The following is a 26,220-nucleotide window of genomic DNA, read 5'->3' on the forward strand; positions in this document are numbered from 1 at the left end:
ACTATTACATGACAATAAAAGAATTCTAAATCTTGAATTTCAGCTCTTTCATGAGAGCCAGTAAAAGCTGAAATTATAACACTCTTTCCACATATATTTCCAATATTTTAAAATCCATTTCAATGTTGATCTGGAAGGCACAGAACAAACAAATATCAAACTATTAACACACTCTAGTTGCACCGACTAGTCACACCCACTGCCTCCTGTTCCATAACAGCCAAACCACATCTTGCTCCTCCATCCCTGCTGGGCTGACCAGTTTTACCCACATCCATTGCAGCAAAGTCTCCCCAAAGCCCCTCCTCTGAGTGAGGGACCCCCTTCCACACCACCCATACCTTCCAGTCTCCTCCTCTTGGCTGAAGTCGTAGGTGCTCTCCTGCTGTGGACACTCCCTGTCTTGGCACTGATCATGGACACGGTATCATCTGTCCCTCGTGCTAGCAAAGACTTGCGGTAGGACACGAGTGGGAGCCAAACATCGGAGGCAGCATTCAGGGGAGATGGAAAGGTCTTGTCCAGGTAGCTGAGCCTAAAATTGATGTCAGATTCAGCAGTGGGTTTTTGTCAGGGGCACATGCTCTCTACCCAACTCAACAAGTCTTTCAGTGCTAACTCAACAATGTTGGAACCATGTTACTGGAATACAGGTGCAGAACGATCTGTGCCAGTATCCCACGTCTGCTCCCCACTGTGATCATTAATCATGGTCCCACCCCTCTGGGAACAGTCACAATAATCTCATTCCACAAATGAGTGAAAACCGGCTCAGACGCAACCCAGCACCCGCGCTCACTCACACAGCCTTCTTGTCCTGCCGCAGGAGTTTGCACGAGAATTCGTTTAGAACATCGAGAAATGGCAGGTTCACTGGGGGGGTGTCCAAAACACGAGGTTGGTGCTGCTGGAAAGCAAACTTTATTCCATCCCTGGGGGAAACAGAGCGAGATCAGAAAACTGTTCAGAATCCTGGCTCAAAAGGTACACAAACCAAATTGAAGGTATCACTACATTGTGTGCAGATGAATGAAAAATTATTTCCAAAAATACCAAGTAAATAAAGCTGAAAATCAATAAACCAAAGCCACATTCCTACCGCTACCCTTTCGTTTACACATTCAATGGCCGGTGGCCTGTTGATCATCATTCCAAAACAATTTCCATTTGGGATCAACAAATGCTGGAGAGCTCTGGAAAGCATCTTGTGCCCGGTGCCCACCTTCATCCACAAACTCCTGCAAGATGCAACCTTTATACAGAAACTCCAAAACTTCCACAGTTAACAAATGCCCCACATTTCCTCCCAAGTCCTGCTGCTATCCCAACTCCCTTCCCAACACCTCCACTGTGATCAGACACTCAGGGAAACAAGCTTCAGACTTACAAGTGCAGAGATACAACCGTCTGTCTGTTCTTCATCAAGTCCATGCCGAACGTGAGCGCAAACCTACGCCCCAGGTCTTTAATGGCGATAAAGGTCACAGAGGAACGATCAGCATGCTCCTGATCTTGTAGCAGTTCAGTGAACAACTGGAGGGGGACAAGAACACATGACCCATAGGAGCATACTAAAATGTGCAAAATTTGTAGGTTAATTGGTGCATGGGGGGGGGGGGGGGGCCCACAGGGCTATGGGCCAGAAGGGCCTGTTATTGTGCTGCAACTTTAAATTAAAGCAATCCCTTAATTTGGAATTACTTCCAAAAGCAGGGCCCTGTCAGTGTCAGGAGTGGAGACCGTTTCCAACAGCAACACTAACAGAAATTTTTTGTCAGACACGCGTCAAGAAATTTGTTGTTTTGCAAAAGACCACTTTGTCCAGCGCCCCTCACAGAAATAAGCCGAGGAACAAATTTGTGATCCCTGGTTTACAAGACGAGTGCTCTAACCACTGAGCTATAGTAGGTTACAAGAGGAATAAATGGGGTAGATAATCAAAACCCTTTTGCATTTCAAAATCGAGGATATTATTTTAAGGTGAGACAAAACGGTTTGAGGGGCAAGTTTTTTTTGAGACAAGGATATGGTTGATATTTGGAGTGCTGTCAGAGGTGGTCGTGGAATCAGATACATATATTATGCTTAAGAGGCTTCTAGACAGAACAAATCAATAGAAAAAGTATACAGGTCTGATGCAAGCAAATGAGATGAGTGCAGTTCTGGGCACTTCTGTGCTCTACAACCCTGTGCGTCCCCAGGAGAAAAATCCACAAGCTGGTTGCAGGAAGCATAGAAATTCAAGAATTTATGATCATTCCTCACACTGAGACATGAAGGTCGAGGTCTGCACCACAATGTGAATCTTGTAAACAAGTTCACTCTTGCAAATACTTTGTTTAAGCTGCAGGGTACAGGATACAAGGAGAGTGGGACTGGTCAAAACACGACACTGGAGAAACTCAGCAGGTCAAACAAGTGTCTGTTATACAGCAAAGATAAAGACACAGAACCAACGTTTCAAGCTTGAGCCATTCATCAAGGGTGAGCAAAAGGCAGGCAGGCCCCCAAACAAAATGGCGGGGAAGGAGCAAGGTCCCACAGGCAGGAGGTAATAGGTGGATAAGGGAGGGAGGGCTCTGCAGCAAACGGGGAGGGCTGATGTCTCTGAATGAACAGGATGGAGAGCTAGAGTAAAGGATGGCGAAAGAGAGTGGTCAAGGATTCTAACCTTGTGACTATGCTGGTGCACTCACCTGCTGTAAACTGAGCAGCAGTGTCCTCGCACACTCCACCTTATCGATCTGTCGGGCTTTGCTCAACATCTCCTTGATGATGTCACCGTAATCACTGTAGTACTAGAAGAGCAGAGCAGAGTTGAGCAACCTCCTCAGGCTCTCGGCCCATTCCCCACATCCCAGATTGGGCAGTCCAAGTTTAATGGGTCCAAACTGTTATGACTGAAATTGAATCTGCCCAATTCCCCCAAACATCATCACTAAACTCAACTCTCCCCCCCACCCCCCCACCTTACTTAGCATCCAAGGCCACATCTTGCAAGCCATTGGGGGACGGGGTGGGGGGGGAATTCACACATCAACTACTGGAAGCAATGTCACACCCATGCTCACTGAAGTCAGGGTGGCCTTTCAGTCAGTGAACCACCGGAATGTGACTGGTTCAGGTAAGAGTCTCAAGAAGTGCCCAGACACCCTGAGCAGATCAACTGGCAGGCCTAGTCACAGGCATCTTTAGTCTCTCCTGATAATAGGCCACTGTGTTTTAAGACGGCTACCATCATAAAGCACAATAACAGGCCTATAATAACTACTGACTTTTGGCTCTGACATCCACCATCAATCACAAAGTGCTGGTCATGGCTCACATCAAAAAACTCATGACGTTTATTGTCATCTGATTGTACAAGTTCAACACAACAGTGTTCTCCGGTCCTCGGTGCAAAACACGCACACACGACCGACTTAACACACGGACAAACAAACAATACACATGCTGGGCAAGTATTTCATACATACAAATAAATAAACCAACAAATAGATTTCGCTTTATGAGTATGAGAGTTTCTGAGGGTCGATATGGGGAGTTCCTTTGGTCGTTCAGCGTCCTCACTGCCCATGGGAAGAAGCTGTTCCTCAGCCTGGTGGTGCTGGCTCTGATCCTCCTGGACCTCTTCCCCGACGGGAGCAGTTGAAAGATGCTGCGAGCGGGGTCGTTGATGTATAGTGGAGGGTGGTCGTTCCTGGTCATCCAGAGGTCCACAAATATCTCCATCTGTCCACGTTGAGACTCTAACCTACCAGTTCTAGCCTACCAACCAGCCTTGACCCACTTCAATGACCAAACAAATCCATGGCAGATGCCATCTTCCTAGCTCTCTACCCAGAACACCTGGGTGCAAGGACAATGTCAGACTACTGTTCGTAGACTGGATCTCTGCCTTCAAAAGGGCCTGTCTCCATGCTGTACGTGGCCCATGGCTCCAACCTCCTGCAACGTGGTGACCAGAACTGTGCACACAGGGCCACAGGTATCGGAGTCCAACCTGGACTTGATGTGAATGTTTATGCAGTCATTTAGTAGTAGAGTCATTATCATTTGATGTCTTCCCCGGTTGTTTCCCACACATTCAATAAAGTTATCTTTGAATGTAACACTTGTGTCCAGACACATCTCTCTGTGAACCCACCAAATCTGATACTCCCCAAACAACACGTGGTCATTTCATGGCCCCTTTTAAGTTCCACTTTCCTAAAAATTCCCCTCTATAAACCTTCCAGCAAATGGGACTAGCCCAGAATGCCAAGTTGATCGGCATGGACAGATTGGCCAGAATCGAGGACGTGGTCAGTTCCGTGCCACATGACCACGACTCCTATACCTGGCACACTTTCCCCGAATCAACCTCCAATATCCTTGGTTAGCCAAGATCCTCTGATCTCACCATCTTTGCTTCTTCTGCCTGGAGAGACGTGATGATTTTAAACTCAGTCTGGCTTTTTAACACACCCCCCTTGTCAGATGTTATCAGTCTCCTACCTTCATGTAGTGTTTGAAGATATCAGCTGCAGTCCTCAGATCCACCATGTTGTAGATAATCAGCTTACAGAATCCAGCCAGGAAATTCCTCCTCTTATGCAGCATCTCAATCTTTACAGTCTCATCTAAACCCAAACACGCTGGGATTATTATCTAACCATACGTCGGGAGCAACCCCATTATAGCACCGAAAGAACCATCTCCCGAGTATTCATGTCCTATATGGCATAGTTCGTGGTTCGAATCCCACGCTGTGTGTAAGGAGTTTGTACGTTCTCCCAGTGACTGAATAGTAGCCTGGTTTCCTCCCACTGTTCAAAAAACGTACCAGGGGTTGTAGGTCATTTGAGTGCAATTGTTCAGTGCAGGCCTGTTACCATGCTGTATGTCTAATGTGACCTTTTATTGAGGATCAAGATTTCAGATGCTGGGTATAATTGGGAAACTGCAGTGGGCCATCAGACCCGTCGAGGCGGTTCTGCCATTCTGAAGGTAGAGATCAGAAATAAGAAAGGTGCAATCTGTCTGACAGGGCTATATCACTAACTTCCCAATAGCCACCAGGTGATGAACAGATATGTAGACGGATTATGAAAAGTTTCAAAGCAACAGGGTTTTTGCCGTGGAAGAGTAATTTCAGGGTTTTTGCCGTGGAAGAGTAATTTCAGGGTTTTTGCCGTGGAAGAGTAATTTCAGGGTTTTTGCCGTGGAAGAGTAATTTCAGGGTTTTTGCCGTGGAAGAGTAATTTCAGGGTTTTTGCCGTGGAAGAGTAATTTCAGGGTTTTTGCTGTGGAAGAGTAATTTCAGGGTTTTTGCCGTGGAAGAGTAATTTCAGGGTTTTTGCCGTGGAAGAGTAATTTCAGGGTTTTTGCCGTGGAAGAGTAATTTCAGGGTTTTTGCCGTGGAAGAGTAATTTCAGGGTTTTTGCCGTGGAAGAGTAATTTCAGGGTTTTTGCCGTGGAAGAGTAATTTCAGGGTTTTTGCCGTGGAAGAGTAATTTCAGGGTTTTTGCCGTGGAAGAGTAATTTCAGGGTTTTTGCCGTGGAAGAGTAATTTCAGGGTTTTTGCCGTGGAAGAGTAATTTCAGGGTTTTTGCCGTGGAAGAGTAATTTCAGGGTTTTTGCCGTGGAAGAGTAATTTCAGGGTTTTTGCCGTGGAAGAGTAATTTCAGGGTTTTTGCCGTGGAAGAGTAATTTCAGGGTTTTTGCCGTGGAAGAGTAATTTCAGGGTTTTTGCCGTGGAAGAGTAATTTCAGGGTTTTTGCCGTGGAAGAGTAATTTCAGGGCTTTTGCCGTGGAAGAGTAATTTCAGGGCTTTTGCCGTGGAAGAGTAATTTCAGGGTTTTTGCCGTGGAAGAGTAATTTCAGGGCTTTTGCCGTGGAAGAGTAATTTCAGGGCTTTTGCCGTGGAAGAGTAATTTCAGGGTTTTTGCCGTGGAAGAGTATTTTCAGGGTTTGTGTCGTGGAAGACTAATTTCAGGGTTTGCGTCGTGGAAGACTAATTTCACTAATATTGATGAAGACGTTGTTAATGCCAGAAGGTTAGAAGGGGCAGAACATAAAGTGCATCCAGCAGAACTTCTAGAAGCAATGTGCAGCTAGTCCAACTAGGAAGGGGGCCATACTAGATCCTGTATCCCTCAACAAAACTCTGATCACCTGTTGGAGATCATTAGCCAACATGGGGTCTAGTATGGCCCACTTCCTAGTTGGACTAGCTACACACTGCTTCAAGGAGTTTTGTTGGGGGAATAAAAAGTCAGAGAGGAAAGGTGTTCTCTAGTGAAAGGCAGTTGGATTTGCTCCTCACCGTTTCCATCGTGGTCCGATTCCACAAACACGTGGTCCATGATGAAGCTCAGCAGCTCAGACACCAACGAGATGTCTGCTGTGAACACCAGGGGCTGCAATTCCTCGTTCCCGTCCTTGGTCATCTGAGCACTGAAGATCACCAGGAGGTCACAGAGCAGAGTGAAAGACTGGCAAATGGAAGAAAGTGACGCAGTCAGCACCAGTGAGCAGAGTTCAAATCTGGCACTGTCGGTAAGGAGTTTGTACGTTCTGCCCTATGTCTCCACATTTTCTCAGGCTACTCTTGTTTCCACCCACCCTCCAAAAACATACATGGTTTGTAGCTTAATTGGAGTATTTGCCTGGATTGGAAGATGAGTCTTACGAGTTAAGGTTAGCAAAGCTAGGGTTTTCTCTTTGGAGCGAAGAAGGACGAGAAGTAACTCAGTGGTCTACAAGATTCTGAGAGGCATAGACAGCCAGCGCCATTTTTTTTAATCCCAGGAATTAGCAAACACCAGAGGATGTGTACAAAGTGAAGGGAGGGGTTTGGGGAGAGACCGAGGGTTGTGGGTGCCTGGAATATATTGCCAGGGGTGGTGGTGGAGGCTGGAACAATAGGGGCTTTGCAGAGATTCTAAGTCGGGTACATGAATGCAAGAAAAATAGAGGGTTACGGGGGTAGGAAGAGCTTAGTTTTTTTTTGGTGGGAATATATAGGTCAGCACAACATCGACGATTGAAGGGCCTGTACTGGGCTGTAATGCTTTTATGTTCCACTTGGGCAGCACAGGCTTGTAGACTGAAGAGGCTGTTACCATGTTGTATGTCTAAATTTAAAAATTCTAAATTAGAACCATAGAACATTATAGCACAGAAAGCAGGCCATTTGGCCCCTCTAATCTGTGCTGACCATAATCTTGCTAATCCCACTGTCCTGCTCCCATTCCATAAGCCTCCAGTCCTCTCCCATCCAATTTATTCTTAATACACACGATCGAGCCCACATTCGCCACATCAGATGGCAGCTCATTCCACACTCCCACACCTCTCTGAGTGAAGAACTTCCCACTAATGTTTCCCCTAAACCTTTCCCCTTTCATGAGGGGAGTCACGTGATGGAGTAGTGGCCGGTAGGGTAAAACCAGCCCTCTCCAGAAGAAAAAAAGTCAAAAGACAGAGCTTAACAAATATAAAGTATAAGAAATAGAAGATAAAGTTACAGAGAAGAGAAAGAAGATGGCAACTAAGAAGGAAAAAGTAAAAACAACGGGGAAAAAAAAGAAAAGTCACCGGAAAAGAAAGAAGGAGGCCTTACCTGCACGAAGGAACAGGGAGTCGTGGTGGCGAAGAGCACCCAATCTCAGAAGTTGGTGCCGGCCCCACGGAGTCGCGACCCCCCCGACCGGTGGACTGCAAAAATGGCTCTCTGAGCCAAACAAAAGTGCGCATGCGTGAGGAGTCACGCAGCACGCAATCAAAGGTAAAAGGTACCACTGACGGGAGGCGGCCTCAGCCGAGGAGCGGGCAACCACTGCGCGACCAGCTGAGGGGCGTCCGACATCAGGGCTCTCAGCTGGAAGATGAGGAAGGCAGCAGGAGAGGGAGTCAGGAACCAGGCGAGGAAGAAAGTCGACGAGGTGAACGGCAAGAGGAGCAGCAGAGGAGGCCCGACAGATGAGCAGCTCAGGACCAACAGCAAGATGCCCAGCAAGAGGCCTGACAAAATGAGACAAGCAACTCATCAGGAAAATCAGATGAGACACAGATACAAAGAGAAGAAGAAGACACAAACACAGGTACAGACACAGAAGAGGAAGAAGAAGACCAAGATCTGCACAGAGAGATAGAAGGTAAAACAGATTGACAGAATATAGAGCATTAAAAGAATGGTTGTCATTAGAATTTAGTCCAATTAAAATAAAAATGAAAAAACAAGATAAAATGCAAAGGTTAGAACTGGTCATCACAGAAATAGGGAAAAGAGTAGAGAGTGTGGAAGAGCGGGAAAGGCTGTAGAAATGGAAGTAAATGACTTAAGAGGAAAATTGGAAGAAAGTGACAAAAAAATTCAAGAGACACAAAAGTTGTTATCTCAGAAAATTGATATGTTGGAAAATTATAGTAGGCAAAACAACATAAAAATAGTGGGCCTGAAGGAAGACGAAGAAGGCACAGACAGGAAGGAATTTATAAAAGAAGGTCCTGGGAACAACAGAAATGCAGGAAGAAATGGAAATAGAAAGGGCACACAGAACACTAGCTCCGAAACCACAGGCACATCAAAAACCAAGATCCGTTTTAGTAAAGTTTCTGAGATATACGACAAGAGAAAATATACTGGAGAGGGCAAGGAATAAAGTTAGAGAAGATAATAAACCATTGGAATACAAGGGTCAAAAAATATTTTTTTACCCAGACATAAGTTTTGAACTCTTAAAGAAGAGGAAAGAGTTTAATACAGCAAAATTGATTCTATGGAAAAATTTTATAAATTCATGTTAAGACATCCAACCGTGCTTAAAATATTTATACCCAAACGGACTGTTCTTGGATCCGGAGGAAGCACAAGAATTCGCGGAGAGTTTACAGGATAGAAGGAGAGGTGAAGAGATGCAATAAGAATGAAGAAAGATGATAAAGTATATATGAAGATGTAAAAACAATGTATATGTAAAGAACTAAAGAGAGAAAAGAGAGGGGAAGGAAGTAAGGGGGAAAAAAGGGAGTGCTTTGTTAGATGTGTAAAAAAAAGTTTTCTGGTGGGGGGGGAAGAGAATAACTGTCACTGCAAAATCAGTTCTCTCTTGCGAGCAAGATCGCAACCCAAATGGAAAGTGAAATTGTGGATGCCCAGCAAGGGATAAGGGGCAACTCAGAGAGGGGGGGTTGGCATTTGGGGTTAAGCTAATATTGGGTGTGGGAATTGTTGGAGTATTTTATGTCTTAAATGTGTTGTTGTTTATTAAGTGTAATAAGAGAAAACTAAGAGATGAAAATGGGGAAAAGGGGGATGGAGGTGGTGAAGAGGTGGAAAAGAGACGTATGCAAGAAATAAAATGGCCATGTTGAACTATGACTATAAACATTAATGGAATACATAACCAAATTAAAAGAAAGAGACTATTAAATTTACTGAAAAAATAAAAAATAGATATATAGCATTTGTGCAGGAAACATATCTAACTCAAGTGGAACATAAATTAAAGGAGACTTGGTAGGATACGTAGCGGCAGCATCATATAATTCAAAAGATAGAGATGTAGCCATATTAGTTAACAATAAACACAAGGTTACGCATGATACAGCATAATTGGTTACACAAGTTATATATCACTCCTCAAAAATTTAAAGAATGGGATCGAACATTATCAGATAGATGTTTTCGCTGTAAGAAGGAAATGGGAACAGCAGTACATGCAATTTGGGCATGTACGAAAGTGAATATGTTTTTGGAAGATCCAAATTAGATATTAAATAAAATCACCAAAAATAACATACCAAAAAATCCAGAGATCTTTCTTTTAAGTAACATAAGAAGTAATGAAATATACTTTCTTTGAACAAATTTGGAAACCATACATAAAATATGTTAGAAACCTCCGACTTCGGACCTCCATCTCCTAAAGTGATACGAATATAAGCATGTTAAGACTTAAATATGGAAATGTGGACGATACGACTTTCTTTTTCTTGTTTTCTTTTGTTTTGTGTTTTATTATTTATTTGTTATTGAAGGGGGGTGGGGAGGGGAAGAGGAAATGTCACTGCGTATATTTTAATGAGGAACACTTGTATATAATTGGATAAAGCGCAAGATTCATTATGATAGCCTTAGCAGTAGCAAAACAATGTATGATGTTAACTTGGAAAATGGAAGAGAGCCTGAGAATACGGCAATGGTACACGGAAATGAATAAATGTATTCCATTGGAAAAAAACATGGAACATAACAGAGAGGTTTGCCTCGGACCTCCACCCCCTAAAATGATAAGACGACAAAACGATTTGATTCAGTGTGTAAAAACAGATGACGCATTTTCCTTGTTTATTTTTCATTGTGTGAAGACATTGTTTTATGGTTTTATTGTATTGTAAATGTTGAATATTTATTGGTTTTGGAGGTGGGTGGGAGGGTAGGGGGGTAAAAAAGGGAGAAAATGCCACTGTGAATATTTAATGAGAAACCTTTGTGTATATTTTGGTTGATATAGTTCAGTATGAAAAATAAAAAATTTATAAAAAAATTTAAAAAACCTTTTAAAAAACGAGACATGTACTCTCGTATTTATCTCCTAATCTCAGTGGAAAGAGCCTACTCACATTTACTCTGTCTGTATCTCTCAAAATCTCATAAACATCTATCAAATCCCCCCTCACTCTCCTTCGCTCCAAGGAATAAAGTCCTAACCTGTTTAATCTTTCCCTGTAACTCAACTCTGAAGACCCAGCGAGATCCCAGTAAATTTTCTCTGCATTCTTTCTATCTTATTGATATCCTTCCTGTAGTTAGGCACCAAGAACTGCCCACAATATTCCAAATACTGCCTCACCAATGTCTTAAACAACTTCAACATAACATAACTTGTACAGGGTGATCACTCTACACAGAGGGAGAGGTACTGCTCTGAACCACTTTACTCTTCCGGCATGAGCCAACAGAACTGGACACACCCAGCAGATCAGGCAGCGCTCATGCATTTTCCTTTTTCCATCTGCACTCCCCGTTTCTCTCAACCCACCTCCTTCCACCAGTACGCACCAATTTTTAGGGGACATTAAGCGGATTAGTTGCAGTGGGGTGGGGGGGGGGGATCCTCAGTGTGCGCTCTCCACAGCATTTACTAACCTGCTCTCTCACTCGCAAGCTTGTGTTGGACAGGCCACGCTGACACACTGTGAAGACTGCGTTCCGTTGCTTCCGGAGTCTGATGAGTTGCTCCTGGGAGAGCATCAAGTGCACATTAAGTAACAGTAGAACAGAAATCTACAATGTAGTACAGGCCCTTTGGCCCACAGTGTTGTGCTGACCTAATAACCTACTCTAACTGCCTAGAATTTACCTACTTAAAATTTTTCTCAGTTCCACATACCTCTGTAATGATCTCTCAAAAGATCCTATTGTCAAAAACTAGGCCTAAAATTAGACAGAGCCCAAAAAAGATTTATTATGATACCACTTGCAGCAAAAAAAAGTGTATAATGACAACTTGAAAAATGGAAGCAAACCTAAAAAAACACAACAATGGCATCTAGAAATGAACAAGTAAAAATCACTTACAATCTAAAAGACAAATATACTTTATTTAAATAAATTTGGAAACCATACATAAAATGTTAGAAACCTCCGACTTTGGACCTCCATCTCCCAAAGTGATACGAATACAAGCACAATAAGACTTAAATGTGGAAATGTGGACGATACGACTTCCTTTTCCCTGTTTTCTTTTGTTTTGTGTGTTTTATTATTTATTTGTTATTGAAGGGGGGTGGGGAGGGGAAGAGGAAATGTCACTGCGTATATTTTAATGAGGAACACTTGTAAATATTGTTATTGATATGGTTCACGATGCAATGAACAAAAATTACAAAAAAAATCCTATCGTCCTGCCCCACCACTGTTACTGGAAGCACATTCCATGCACCCTCCACTCCAAACAACTTGCCTCTTACAGCCCCCCTGTACTCACTCCCAATCACCACAAAACTATGCCCCCTTGTGTTGGCCATTTCAGCACTGGGGAAAAGCCTTTGGCCGTCCACATGATCAATGGCATCACAACACCTCTCTTGGGTCCCCTCATACTCTGTCATTCCAAGGAGAAAAGACCAAGTTCACTCAACCCATCCTCATAAGGCATGCTCTCCAATCCAGGCAGCATCCTCGTAAATCTCCTCTGCACCCGATCCACATCCTTCCTGTAGTGAGGGGACCAGAACTGAACACAATATTCCAAGTGGGGTCTAACTAGTGTGGTGCACTGAGGTAATGTTGTTTCAATATATTTATACGATTCCAATCACTGAGGAAGTGTTCGATCAACAGAAGATCCCAGGTCAACACTGGCAAAATTGGACCAGAGTTTGCTGCAAAGTGGTCCTTGTGAGTGGTTCCAGTTTGTTGGAGAAAAAAGTGAGTGGTATTTGAAGGACATGCAGATCAGGGAGGTGAGTGGTGGTTCTTTCTTTGGCTTGGCTTCGCGGACGAAGATTTATGGAGGGGGTAAAAGTCCACGTCAGCTGCAGGCTCGTTTGTGGCTGACCAGTCCGATGCGGGACAGGCAGACACGATTGCAGCGGTTGCAAGGGAAAATTGGTTGGTTGGGGTTGGGTGTTGGGTTTTTCCTCCTTTGCCTTTTGTCAGTGAGGTGGGCTCTGCGGTCTTCTTCAAAGGAGGCTGCTGCCCGCCAAACTGTGAGGCGCCAAGATGCACGGTTTGAGGCGTTATCAGCCCACTGGCGGTGGTCAATGTGGCAGGCACCAAGAGATTTCTTTAGGCAGTCCTTGTACCTTTTCTTTGGTGCACCTCTGTCACGGTGGCCAGTGGAGAGCTCGCCATATAATACGATCTTGGGAAGGCGATGGTCCTCCATTCTGGAGACGTGACCCATCCAGCGCAGCTGGATCTTCAGCAGCGTGGACTCGATGCTGTCGACCTCTGCCATCTCGAGTACCTCGACGTTAGGGATGAAAGCGCTCCAATGGATGTTGAGGATGGAGCGGAGACAACGCTGGTGGAAGCGTTCTAGGAGCCGTAGGTGGTGCCGGTAGAGGACCCATGATTCGGAGCCGAACAGGAGTGTGGGTATGACAACGGCTCTGTATACGCTTATCTTTGTGATGTTTTTCAGTTGGTTGTTTTTCCAGACTCTTTTGTGTAGTCTTCCAAAGGCGCTACTTGCCTTGGCGAGTCTGTTGTCTATCTCATTGTCGATCCTTGCATCTGATGAAATGGTGCAGCCGAGATAGGTAAACTGGTTGACCGTTTTGAGTTTTGTGTGCCCGATGGAGATGTGGGGGGGCTGGTAGTCATGGTGGGGAGCTGGCTGATGGAGGACCTCAGTTTTCTTCAGGCTGACTTCCAGGCCAAACATTTTGGCAGTTTCCGCAAAGCAGGACGTCAAGCGCTGAAGAGCTGGCTCTGAATGGGCAACTAAAGCGGCATCATCTGCAAAGAGTAGTTCACGGACAAGTTTCTCTTGTGTCTTGGTGTGAGCTTGCAGGCGCCTCAGATTGAAGAGACTGCCATCCGTGCGGTACCGGATGTAAACAGCGTCTTCATTGTTGGGGTCTTTCATGGCTTGGTTCAGCATCATGCTGAAGAAGATTGAAAAGAGGGTTGGTGCGAGAACACAGCCTTGCTTCACGCCATTATTAATGGAGAAGGGTTCAGAGAGCTCATTGCTGTATCTGACCCGACCTTGTTGGTTTTCGTGCAGTTGGATAATCATGTTGAGTGGTGGTAATGGACAATTTAATGTAACAGTATCTACCAACAGCTAGCAAAACAGAAGTGTAGATCAATTTCCCCCAATCTCATCGATATTGCAATAAGATGTTAGAAAGATCTTCCCCCAAGTTGGAGAAGGGTGCTTATAATGGAACGGAACTTTCCAATTTCAGTTATCTAACTAACATGGAATTAATTATACCTTCCTTGAGCAGGTTCAGAATGAGATATCATCTAATCGTGACCGCTCACTCCGGACTCAAGAGACACCCTCTTACTGCATAAACAGAGCACTTTCCCCATTCAGCATCCACTGTCCTAATCCACCCTGGTTTCAAATTTCTAGCTGCTCAACATTTCACAAAAGAGCTGGAAGAACTCAGAAGGATGATTTATAGGAAGTGTTGGTCAAGGTATAGTTACCCATTAACTGGCTATAGATGCTGCATGATCTGATGAGTTTCTCCAGCACTTTTACGCATTGCACCACAATCCCAGCGGCTGCAGATGCTCCTGGTTTACAGCATTTCACAGACGGTTTTGTGCTCCGGTGCAACAATGTTTAACCGAGCCATTTGCCACGAATTAGGTTTAGAAGTCTCAAAGCTAACTGAGGACTGCAGTTATTACCTTGGTCACTGGGTATTCAGAGATGATGGTCAATCTCCAAAGGACATGAAAGTGAACGCATAAGAGAGCTTGAACGATGATCTAGGGGAGGTGAGAGAAAAAGAAACATGCTGTTTTAATAAAATTTGGCCACTCACACAGTAGGGTGGCCATTCCTAAAGGAGGACATGGTCCTAGGTCACGATATATATAAAATATATATAGACCGACACACACATACACCCCCACACAGTGTTTCAAAAATTTATATTTTGCTTTATAACATTTAAACAGTATTGCAAAAACAACAAATGGAGTGTAATGGAATATATACTGTTTGGGAGATAATTGGTAACATTAGAGTAGGTAACATACATACACACATTTTAAAACAGATATTTGAAATACTGAAGAATTCATATTCAGTAACATTACAGAAACTATGGAGAATGCTGTGCACATTCCATAAGTAGGTGCTAATTGAAACGATGTCATCAAATGAATCAACTGGAGACACAGGGAGTGTGTGTGTAATCTCTCTCTCTAAGTATGTGTATAGTGTGATATATCACACACACACCTTTTGGAATGGCCACCCTATCACATAGTCTGATCCAAGGTGTTTTGTGAGGCATTGGCACTCAGCACGCTCCAACTCCATGCCTGCCCAACTGGTGTTAGAGAACATTCTGGGCTCAGTAGTAGGCTGTTCAGACCTTAAGGCTTTGGTATCTTGTTTTAACTTCAGCTTTTTAAAATGAATTCCAATTTTATTTTATTTACAGATACAACACACTAACAGGCCCTTCTGCCTCACGAGCCCCTGTCACTCAAATACACCAATTAAGCTAGATTTTTTTTTGAAGGGTGGGAGGAAACCCACGCAGACACGTAGAGAACGTACCAGCTTTTCCAGACAGGGCAGGATTTGAAGCCAGGTCACTCGCTCTGTAACAGCATTGCGCTAACAGGGCTGCCCTTTCAAAGTTCCCCCACACTAGAACATTACGTTAGTTGGCAGGGAGATTGCGCTACCTGTTCTGGTATCTCCCCGGTGTCAATTCCTCGCTCGAGGATCTGGCAGCAGTTGTCAAATAGCTCCCACCTGCTCAGGTCGTGTGCACTGTAGACAAACATGGCAAGTAATTAATATCTGGCCTTACTGAGGAATGCTTCACCAACGACAGGATCAGGCCTTACCGGGGAAGCATTAGGTCTTGAACACAAATGGGTTTAGACATTAAAGCCAGGGTACAAAACAACCATAAATGGAAATTAATGATGTCCTGGATGTGGAAACTGGAGCCCGACACATTCTGTCTGGGCGAGTGAGAGCAGAGGTGTGGTAAATGGAAATGTGAAGGTTCCATAAACCAGTAGAGAAGGGGCAGTGGCCAAGTTTCCTGAAAAAGGAGGCCCCAGAATTGGAGATCCTTACCTTGAGAACAAATGCAGATAAATAAATGAAAGAAAGGACTAGAGTTCTTTAAGATACTGGGCAGGAAGAGAATGTAGGTAGTGTAAGGTAAAACATCATGAGATGGGACCGGAGAAGGAGTCACCCAGTACTAAGGAGTAACAGAATGCATCCTTGTACTTACAAGATAAGAGAGACATTGATGGATTGAGAGGCAGGAAGCTAGCAGGGAAAGGATAGCAACAGTTTTAGTCATTGGACAAGTAATGATATGATGATGTTCTAAGCATGTATCCAAGGGTATAAAAAATCACCATTTTGCTGATAACGGCAGAATGCATTCTCCGACTAACTTGGTTGGTCGCAAGTGTTACAATCCGGTAATAAAGAACAAAGAACCCTGATTTCGACTCAGCCTGGTGTTTGTCTCACTCATTCATGAACAAAGCAGACCTAACAATTGGTGTAGGAGTCAGTAGGTTTCGAATAAATGTCAGTGAACAATTGGTCTCCTGAGGTGGAGGCAGAGATCGAGAAAGGAGAGAGAGCTGTCAGAAAAGGTCCAAGGGAACTTGAAGGTGAAATTGACAGGAAGAAGCATCAAGGGGGTGGTCAGTGGAGCAGAGGAAGTGTTGAAGGACAAGAATTCCTCACTTACTTGTACAGAACAGCAATTCTCTTCAGTGATGTGGCTACTGTGTATAGGTTATCTTCGTCAGTCTCTCCGACCTGAAAATATGAAAACACAAGACCCACACAAAAAAAATGAACAGGAGAAGGTCGTCTGGCCCCTCAAGCCCGCTAATAGTATGGCTGATTTGCTCCAGGCTTCTTGTGCTAGTTCTCATAATCCTAAATTCTCATGATTTCAAAAAGATTCTACCTCCTCTTTAAACAGCTCCATTGAGCTAGACATCATGACCCTCCTGGATACAAAATTTCAGAGATTCACTGGCCTCTGTGAGAATTCCTGTGCACGTTTAAGTGAACCCCCCACCCACCATCACAGTGTCCTTTTGGTCTCTCACTAGTGTATGCGTTTGAAAGTTAGCCTTTAGAAGTAGCCAGTGGAGAAAATCGGTCATCTTCTCATTCCCGATTGTCCCATCACAATTGTTTCACTGCAAGCGCCAAATCCAGTCTTTCCCAGATCATTTTCCCACGCACCTGACCAAGAATCTGCAATCTCTGCAGACTGATCCAGCTTCACTACAAGGCTCCTCTGGGTTGCACCAGCCATACATCTGCTACAGCCTTCTAGCTCTTTGTCAACACCAACCGTCTCAAGCAGACCCCATCACCAATTTCTTTGGGCAACCATGGTATCACATCTAACTCTACGTCAGTGCAGAGCCATCTCTGCCCCAATCTCTCTGCTCCCTCTCCACAACCCAGAACTACAGCAGCTTTAGATGCGAGCACGGGTGCCACGTGCTACAATTTGGAGGGGGGGGGGTGGTGGGCGCTTGCTTTCCTCAAAAGTCCATAATTGGGCTTTTCCAGAAGCCACTTCATCTGTGTGCATACAGTAGAAGACCCAAAATCCAGCTTGGTCAGGGATTGGGTCGATCTGGATTTTCCAGATTCTCGGACAATACTTTTAAAATTCAAATTTAAGGAAGAATAAAGAGATGAAGAGGTAAATGTTGATAGTTAATTCATTAAAAAACAGCATGCTCTGTTTATCAAAACGAGCAGTTTTAAAGAAAAATGAAGTCCACAAACGTGGTCATTTATTGCCTCTCTGCATCGGCTTACACACGCACACATAAGCTGGCTAAATTTAAAAGTTTGAGTTTTCAAAAAGTCTGGATTTGCAGGTAGTCTAGATTTTTGGACTTCTACTGCATCAAGAAATGCACAAGTAGTTTTAAAAAAAGGTTTTGGAAGCAAACACACGTTGGGGTCATTATCGATTCCCCCATCTCCAAATTCCATGTGAACATTTTATTTTGGATCTCAGATTTTTGAGTAGTGATTTGCGAATTCTACAAGGGCAAATTTCTGTAATTTGAACGGCCATAAAGTGGGAGTTGCAGAATTCCTACACCTGCACTGCGAACCTGCTTCACGACTAACATTCTGCACGAAGGGGTCTTCACTACAGACCCCTGCTCACAATGATGAATACCATAGTCTCTGAGATTCCGGGTCAGAGCAACTCCATTCCTTTGCTGCCGACATTCACAACAGGTCAATAATGGATGCCACCTCTCCAGGCCTCCACACCTGGTCCACAAGAACACCAGTCTGGCTGTTGTCCATGAACTGTCTTTCACACCAGATCAGCATCAATAATAGTCAAGGATCTGGGACTCTGTTCATCCCTTTGTAACTGGACTCTCGGCTTCACTGAATCAGAATTTATTACCATGAACATGTGTCACAAAATCTGCTGCTTTGCGGCTCAATATTACTGGTGCAAAACGGCTCAGAATTCCATTTTTTGAAAATAAAATAAATCAACTAGTGCAAAAGAGAAAAAGTGAGGCAGTGTCTGTGGTTCATTGTCTGTTCAGGAATCTGATGGTGGTGGGAAAGAAGCTGTCCTTGTGCCACCACTGGGTGTTTGTCTTCAGGCTCCTGGACCTCTTCCTGATGGAAGCAGAGTGAAGAGGGCATGGCCTGGGTGGTGGGGTTCTTGAGGATAGAGGCTGCTTTCTTGAGCACTGATTACCTCCTCCTCACTGACCACCGGACACAGAGGCACCTCAAGGCTGCGTGCTTAGACACCAGTTCTACACCCACTATTGAGAAGCCAAATTCAGCCCCAACTCAATCTACAAATTCACTGCCAGCAGCGCTGTCGGCCAAATACTGGATAATGAGGATTCAGAATATGGAGATTAAAAAATTTGACTGTGTGATTCCAGAACAGAAATGCTGTCCCCAACATCAGCAAGATCAAGGAGCTTCGAGTGAACTTCAGGAAGGGGGACGAACCGCCTACCTTGATCGGCAGGACGGTCATGGAGATTGGAGGAGCCACCCCTCATGTCCCACCTGGGCAATCTCCAACCAGATGGCATGAACATCGACCTCCATTTTCCGGTAGGCCCCCACCCCAAAGACTCTTTCCCCATGCGCCTTTTCCTCCAATTCCTTCCCTATCCCTCTGTCTCCTTTCCTCCAGCTCTGCATTCAGAGCCCCCCCCTTACCCCCCCCCCATCAAATCTCAGCTTTTCTTTCCTGCCCTCCCATCTATGTTCACCTGTGGCCTCTTCCCCTGCCCCTTCTTCCTTCCTTCCCCCCCCCCCCAACCTGCCTTTTAGTTCAGACGCCTGCTTGGTTTTGCTCATATCCCTGATGAAGGGGCTCAGGCCTGAAACGTTGCCTCCTAAGGACCCAGCTGAGTTTCAGGTTTGCCTTCCTTCAGCCCTTCCATCTACGCAGGACACGATGCCCAAATTGAACCAAAACTGCTTGCTCTTGATCCATACCCCTCTATTCCCCTCATGTTCATGTGTCCTTTCAGAAGCCTCTTAAACACCACTATAGTATCTGCTTTCAACAACTACACTTGTTCTAGACACCCCCTTGCCTCCACATCTCCTTTAAACTCACCAACCCATCTCCCCTCACTTGAAACTGCACATCATCTAGCAACAGTTGTACCTAGGGAAAAAGATCCCAGTGATTCTCAACCTTCTCCCCCCTCCCCCCCACCACTCCACTACCCTCGCTAACCACAGATGCCTAGTTTGCAGAATAGTCCCCTAACCCTCCCCCAACAGCTACAAGGCTCTTGAACCTCCCCAAACTTCTGTAACCTTAACTATTGAGTTTTTTTTTGCACTGATTGCAACTGCACATATTTATCCATCCTCTATCATCTCTTTCTCGGTCTCACCAGCGCAGAGCAGTAATTTCATTTGTAATATTGTTGTTGCATCTTGCACCAAGTGTGACTGAAGCAGGGAGGAATTTTAGGGCATCTGTACATTGCACCTGTGAATATGATAATAAACTCTGTTATCCTCCTCAACGATCGTCCCAGCTCTATTACTCGTGGCAATGTTCAGTAACCCTGGGTCTCACAGAGTGCCCTGAAGCAGCGGCGTACACCTGCCTACCTCGTGCAGCAGGTCTTCGACAGAGTCAGTGAATATGCCGACGAGGGTGTCGATTATCTGGCTGCGAGCAATGTCCACGCGGTTGTGGATGGTGTAGTCTTCATTACACAGCATATAGTAAGCCCGGCTACATGCCTCGAGAACTTCCATTTCCGTGTGCTTTTCAACAATGTCTCTGATTTGCTTCAGCAAAAGGTCCAGGTACTGTGAATGGCAAAAGGGAGTTTTATCTGGCGAAGGAAGGGGTGGGGGAAATAGTGCACAGGAGTCTGAAAGGAAGGGAGAGGAAAAACAGCTTCACATAAATTCTTGGGATTCTATCTCAGAGAGCGCTACCTGCTGGGTTTTGAAAAAAATAAAAGCTGAAATTAACAATTTTCTGGACATTTGCAAATAAGAGGATATGGGAATAAGACCAAAAAGTTTGCCTGGAGTGCAAGCTGGTCACAATCACTGGACGAGAAGGGCTTGAGGGGCTGTGTCGTCTATTATTATTTCCAGTGTCTTCCTTCAGGGCTTGGAGTGGGAGAGGGATATGGGAATAGGACGATCATAGGGTACAAGGATGGGAAAGAGGGCAAATATTATCACAGCACTGTTTCCCACCCCCACCCCCCAACTATATTCTCACCTTCTCCTGGCGTTTGCTGCAGTATACATCCAGGTCAAAGAAGCTTGGAATCAGAAGAAGATTTGCCACTTTCTCAGCATCAGCAGAATACTGGGGAGAGAGGAGAAAAAAAAATCATTTTCACTGAGCAGGTCCCTTTCTGTACACTTCCAAATCTCTGGCCCTCTTCTTCTGGCGATCCATCCTGTGGCATGATGATGGTTCATTTGTCCGTTTGTGGGGTTTGATTGGTGCGTCCTGGAGGGGCTATACAGGCCAATCCTTGACAGGCCCTGCTTGCCCCATACTTGGCAGGTGAGGCCAGGAGGGGCAGAAGCTACTGTGGCACTTCGTTTCCCCTTCCTCTTTTAGCTGATTCTCAGCAGCATCCACACCTTTTCTGATGGCGTCCCTCACTGCGAGCGATTTTCAGGCAGATCCACCCAGGTTGATGGGGCCATGTCAGCTTTCACGAGGCTCCCGTGCAGAACATACTTGTACCGTGGTCACTGGGAATCCTCATTACCGGGTACCACTGGGCAGTTGGCCGTACAAGATGTCCTCGGGCAGTCTTCCGTCAGGCCTTCTGACAACATGTCCTGCCCAGCGCAGATGGACTGACATCATCAAGGATGAAACTGCCGGCGTTCCGTCTGGAGAAAGGACCTCGACATCTGGCTCTCACCACCTCAACTTCACCTTGGATCCCTGGTTTCCCCCTCATAACAGAGCAGTTCAGTCCCTCTCTCCTCCACTTGATGCAGCTTGTTCTTACCCTCAACGACTGCCTCTTCCTCCTGCTTCAGCATGCAGCCACGGTCACATCCATGGGCTCCAGCTATGCCCCCCTCCCCGCCCCCATTCTGTCGGGTGTGTGGAATAGTCTCTATTCCAGTCCTACTCCAGAACCACTCCCTACCTCTTCCTCCGCATTGCTGATACTGCTTGCGCCTGTGCAACTTCAGCGAGATCCCACCACCACCTACTTAGTTCCTTCCCCACGGATCATTCTCTTCGTGACTTCCTGGTCCACTCTTCATCTCGTGGCCTCCCTCACCGAAACCACGCCCCCTCTTTTTATGTTCTGTATCTCTCATTCCCACTTTAATCTCGAAAACGGACCTACCCGAAATGCTGGTTGACCTTGTTTCTCTCTGTCTGGCCCACTTAGTCCCGCATGGTTCTCTCTGTTCACTCCCTGTTCGTTAAACATCTGTCCTCACCAGGGCGAGTTAGCGTGATGCTCTCACAGCACCAGTGATCAGAGATAAAAGCCAGTACCATCCATAAGGAGCTTGTATTTTTCGTGGTGTCCACGTGGGTTTCCCATCTCCCAAATAGCGTTTGGGATTTGTATGTTAATTGGTCAAAGGGAGTATTTGGGCAACGTGGGTTTGTGGGCTGGTTACTGTATCTCTAAAATTGAAATATAGAAAAGCCACCCATCTATCCTTGATGTCTGGGAATTATTGCATCTACCACTCTTGTCCCCTTGCTTCACCAGGATTGGTGGCAATGTTGCCAACCCCTCCAGCCCTGTCCTGTGGGACAATTTCCATATACATCCACTCCTAGTCAGAATATCAAAGGTTATGGGAGAAGGCAGGGGTGTGTGGTTGAGTGGGAGAATGGATCAGCTCATGATGGATAGAAGAGAGAACACAACAGGCTGAATGGCCTACTTCTGCTCCTTTTTTTCATCTTATGGTCCCCTCTGCTCACCTTGGCCAGGAGCTGTGGGATGATAACAATTAGATGTTCTGTCAGTTTGACACGGTCATCCATCTGTTGCTTCCTCTCTTTTGCAGTCAGCAACTGAAATGGGTATGAAACAATGCATTTAGGGAGAAGAGTACAACACAAGATGCTGACCACCACCCCACCCACCCCCGACTGCCTCAGTTAACACCAAGCTGATTTTCACCTGATCGACAACTTTCAAATCCACTGCAATTTCCACTCTGCCCAGATAATATTTCCTCTATCTACCAGATAACATTCTTAATCGTTTTGCCACACAGGGTCCTCAAAGAACAGGCATTACACAGGCACACAAAGCACACTTCCACAACAACAGGAACAGGCGTTACCCAGGCACACAAAGCATACTTCCACAACAGCAAAAGGGGTAGATTTTAATGCAGCTGATTACAATGAAATTTTAATTATAATTGACACTGCAAGATAACACAGCAGGGAATGAGACAGCAAGCTGCATCCAACATTGGTGGACACATACATGGAATACTGCAGCATAGTACAGACCCTGTAGCCTACAATGTGCTGCTGACCTATGGAAACCTACTCTACAACAATCTAATTTTTCCCAACCTCACACCTAAAACCCTCTAATTTTCCTCCACCCGTGTATCTTAGAGTCTTTTGGATGTCCCTATTGTACCAGCCTCCACCATCATCCCCCAGCAATGCATTCCAGGCACCCACCAAAACATCTCCTCTAAATTTTCATCCCCTCACCTTAAACAGACATTGCCCAAGGATAAACCTGTCCACTCTAAACCCCTCAAGTCACCTCTCATCATCACTCCAAAGAGAAAAGCTCCAGCTCTGTCAACCTTGCTTCATATGACACATTCACAAAACTAAGCAACATCCTGTTAAATCTCCTCTACACCCTTTCCAAAGCACTTACATCTTTCCTGTAATGAGGCAACCTGAACTGAATGCAATGTTCCAAATGTGACATACGACTGATTGACCACAGCGTACCCGTCCTGAAACAACCAAGCCCTTGGGCCATTCTCTTGCTGCTGTTAAACACTGTCCCCACCCATCCTGGACCCAGTCTTACCTTCCTTCCTGAAAACCTGCCAATGGGTGGGTGAACCTCCACAGCTTGGCGCATTGAGCAAACCATTAGTTCAATCAGAGCACCCTCCTCTTGATCGCTGAGACCTGGAAAACAAGTAAAGGCTCACATCAAGGTATTGTGGCTAGTTCAGCACACATATCCAATGCTGGACCCCACATTTTAGAAAAGATGCAAATTTACTAACTCAATTCTGGGAACCAGGGACTTTAGTAATGTGGGTAGAGTAGAGAACTGGGGCTATTCTTGAACAGAGGTCACAAGGGAATCTGAAAGGATTTTAAATTAAGCATTGAGTAGACAGGGAGAAACTGTTCAGTTGGTGAAAGCATCACAAAGGTAGGTGACATGGAATGAAGGTGATAATTTTGATAGAGCAACTTATTGGGCCTAGAATGTACTGCCAAAATAGTTGAGCCAGATAGGATTGTGGCATTCAAAGGGAGATGGTATCTGAGGGCTATTGAGAAGGGGTAGCAGAATGTGACGAACTGGACTGTTCATAAATGGAATTAAAAATATAAAATGCTGGTGTAATGATAATATTTTGGGGAATTTGTAAGATTTAGAGTAGGTTACACACATTTTAAAACAGATCTTATTTGAAAGACTGAAGAATTCACATTGCAGGATCTTTGTTATTTCACCAGTAGGTGGTAATGGCTCATAAAATGCTTGACCATTGTCTTGCTGGAGTCAGGCTGTCTATAACCCTTTCTGCAAAGGGCTCACAGAAAGGTCACTCCTGGGTTTTGTTTATACTTAGGATAACAACTTGAGAAGGAAGAACTCCTGTTGTTTGCTGGAGAAGGTGGGGGTTTTGCAAGTCACATGCTTTTACTAGAGACTCAGTTGGGAAGAGAGAGAGAGAGAGAGAGAGAGAGAACAGAGAGACAGACAGAGACACAACAAGAACACAAGCTCTCTCTGTCAGTGTGTGTGGGACACTGAACAGTGCAATCCAGGAAGAACTGATGAAAAGTTCCAAAGCAGTGGATGGCTGGAAGTGCTATCTGACTGATGCTTCTCTTGGAATAAGGAAGAGGTTACTATCTGGAAAACCTTGATGGGGCAAGTTTCATCAGTGAGACCTTGAGGTGACTAATGGTGGTACCTCAGTTGTGGAAATCCTGGAACAATAAATATTTCTCTCTGCATGCCCTGCAAGAACCTTCCTGAGTGGTAAACATTTATCTTTCAAGCACCAAACATGGTGAACTTTATACATGTTAAATTCTGTGCACAGTACAAGAATTGCATGCATCCAGAGAACTTGGAAGAAGAAGTGGGATTGAACTGTGAACCAAAGAACTTTTCTTGGATTAACACACACATTGCATACACGTGCGCTTAGAATTAGAAGGGGGTTAATTTGAGTTAGTATAGAGCAGTGGTTCCCAATGTCATTGGTGCTTTGTGATTATTAAGGGACTGCTTAAGGTGGTATGTGAGTGGGAAGGGAAGGTTGAGAACCACTGCTCGAGACCCAATTGTTACCAAAATATTTTGCTTGAGAAAAATTGTAATTGGCCCATTTCCTTTAGAGTTATGAAACCGTGCCCATAACAAATCAATTAGGCATGATTACAACAGTGGTTTTCAAATTTATTTCTTTCCACCCACCGACCACCTTAAGCAATCCTTTACTAATCATAAAGCATCTATGGCATAGGGAATACTTAAATTGGTATGTGAGTTGGAAGAAAAAGGTTGGGAACCACTGATATAAAGTGTAGAGTTAAGTTAAAGTTTGATTCTATTTTCATGTTTAAAGTTGATTAAAAATAACTTTTGTTTTAAAAAATCATTTGTCTTCGTGAATGTCTATTGCTGCTGGGTTTTGGGGTCCTTTGGGCTCGTAACACTAGAAACACTCTGCAGCGCTGGTATGAAAAAATCATTTCAATAGTTTCCTTTCTCTGTGCATCAGAACTAATCAATCCTGCTTCAAGTCGTCCATTCTGTGGTAACTGGATCAGCTTTTCTCTCTCTACAAATGCTCCTGAGACCTGCTGGGCATGCCCTACATCCCTGCTATTTGCAACAGATGGTACTTTAGATGTTATCCAACTGCCTGGTTAACCCATTTGACTGAAGGTCCAGTGCCCCTCCACAACCTTGACTTCCTCTTTAGGGGGAACATTAGGGGTAATTTCTTCACGCAGAGAATGATGGGAGCGTGGAACGAGTCGCTGGCTGAAGTGACAAATGCAGACTCCATTTTAAAGAAAAATTTGGACAGGTAGAAGATTGGGAGGGGTATGGAGTGGGTGCAGGACCGTGGGACTGGGCAGAATAGTTCAGTAGACTAGAAGGGCCTGTTTTCAGTGCTGTGGTGTTCTATGACAGGTAATCCCTTTCCTTCCCCGTCTGCTCTGCAACGTAAAACTATTTTATTTTTTTCCAGTTCTCACAAAGGGTCTTCAATCTGAAATCAGAGTTTCTCTTTCCACATGCACGGCCTGACCTGCTGTGAGTTGCAGTTTTTCCCATTTTCATCCTGCTAAGTAGAGCCTGTAAGATTCAGACCAAATAGCTCATCACATTGTAACAATTATTTTAAACAAACTATTTTCTGCTCAACCTTTTAAAACGCACAGAAATCCAGGATCACAAATGTCCTGTAACACACTCTCCTGCTAAGACATTGTCATCTTACTGCACCCTTGAGTTCATACCAGAACTCCCATACGTTCAAAGCATAAACTGCGAGCTCACCCTCTTCATCTTCTCCAATCTCTTCCAGTAGCAACTCAGTCATTCCCTCCCAGTCTTTCAGCACTGATCTTGCATGGTCCCAAAGACTATCCACCAAGTAGGCACAGTGCTCGTGGAGCTTGAGAGAGAAACACACATAAATTCAGCAGTGTTCACGTGAGGAAGAAATAAATCAATTGATATTGGAGAATAAATTTGGTTTTTCTCCCCACCCCCTAGGCAAG

At 44.8% G+C, this 26,220-nt stretch overlaps 1 protein-coding gene across 4 annotated transcripts in view; it reads right to left on the reverse strand.

Annotated features, from left to right (window-relative positions):
* Window positions 1-26,220, reverse strand: part of LOC138754853 (cohesin subunit SA-2-like) — a 65,113-nt gene that overhangs the window by 8,102 nt on the left and 30,791 nt on the right. For 3 of the 4 annotated variants that reach the window (XM_069919755.1, XM_069919753.1, XM_069919754.1), the window contains exons 18-32: window positions 25,997-26,114; window positions 23,261-23,364; window positions 22,171-22,263; window positions 20,470-20,559; window positions 19,839-20,042; window positions 16,423-16,493; window positions 15,383-15,470; window positions 14,369-14,449; window positions 11,138-11,230; window positions 6,308-6,476; window positions 4,498-4,622; window positions 2,697-2,798; window positions 1,388-1,533; window positions 804-932; window positions 342-535 (exon numbers count right to left, since the gene is read on the reverse strand). In XM_069919755.1, coding sequence (XP_069775856.1) covers window positions 342-535; window positions 804-932; window positions 1,388-1,533; window positions 2,697-2,798; window positions 4,498-4,622; window positions 6,308-6,476; window positions 11,138-11,230; window positions 14,369-14,449; window positions 15,383-15,470; window positions 16,423-16,493; window positions 19,839-20,042; window positions 20,470-20,559; window positions 22,171-22,263; window positions 23,261-23,364; window positions 25,997-26,114 — 1,807 coding nt within the window. The remainder of the gene's footprint in view (window positions 1-341; window positions 536-803; window positions 933-1,387; window positions 1,534-2,696; window positions 2,799-4,497; window positions 4,623-6,307; window positions 6,477-11,137; window positions 11,231-14,368; window positions 14,450-15,382; window positions 15,471-16,422; window positions 16,494-19,838; window positions 20,043-20,469; window positions 20,560-22,170; window positions 22,264-23,260; window positions 23,365-25,996; window positions 26,115-26,220) is intronic. The other variant, XM_069919756.1, reaches the window with a different exon arrangement.

Source organism: Narcine bancroftii, chromosome 2 (assembly GCF_036971445.1).
Source record: "Narcine bancroftii isolate sNarBan1 chromosome 2, sNarBan1.hap1, whole genome shotgun sequence".
Lineage (NCBI taxonomy): Eukaryota > Metazoa > Chordata > Chondrichthyes > Torpediniformes > Narcinidae > Narcine > Narcine bancroftii.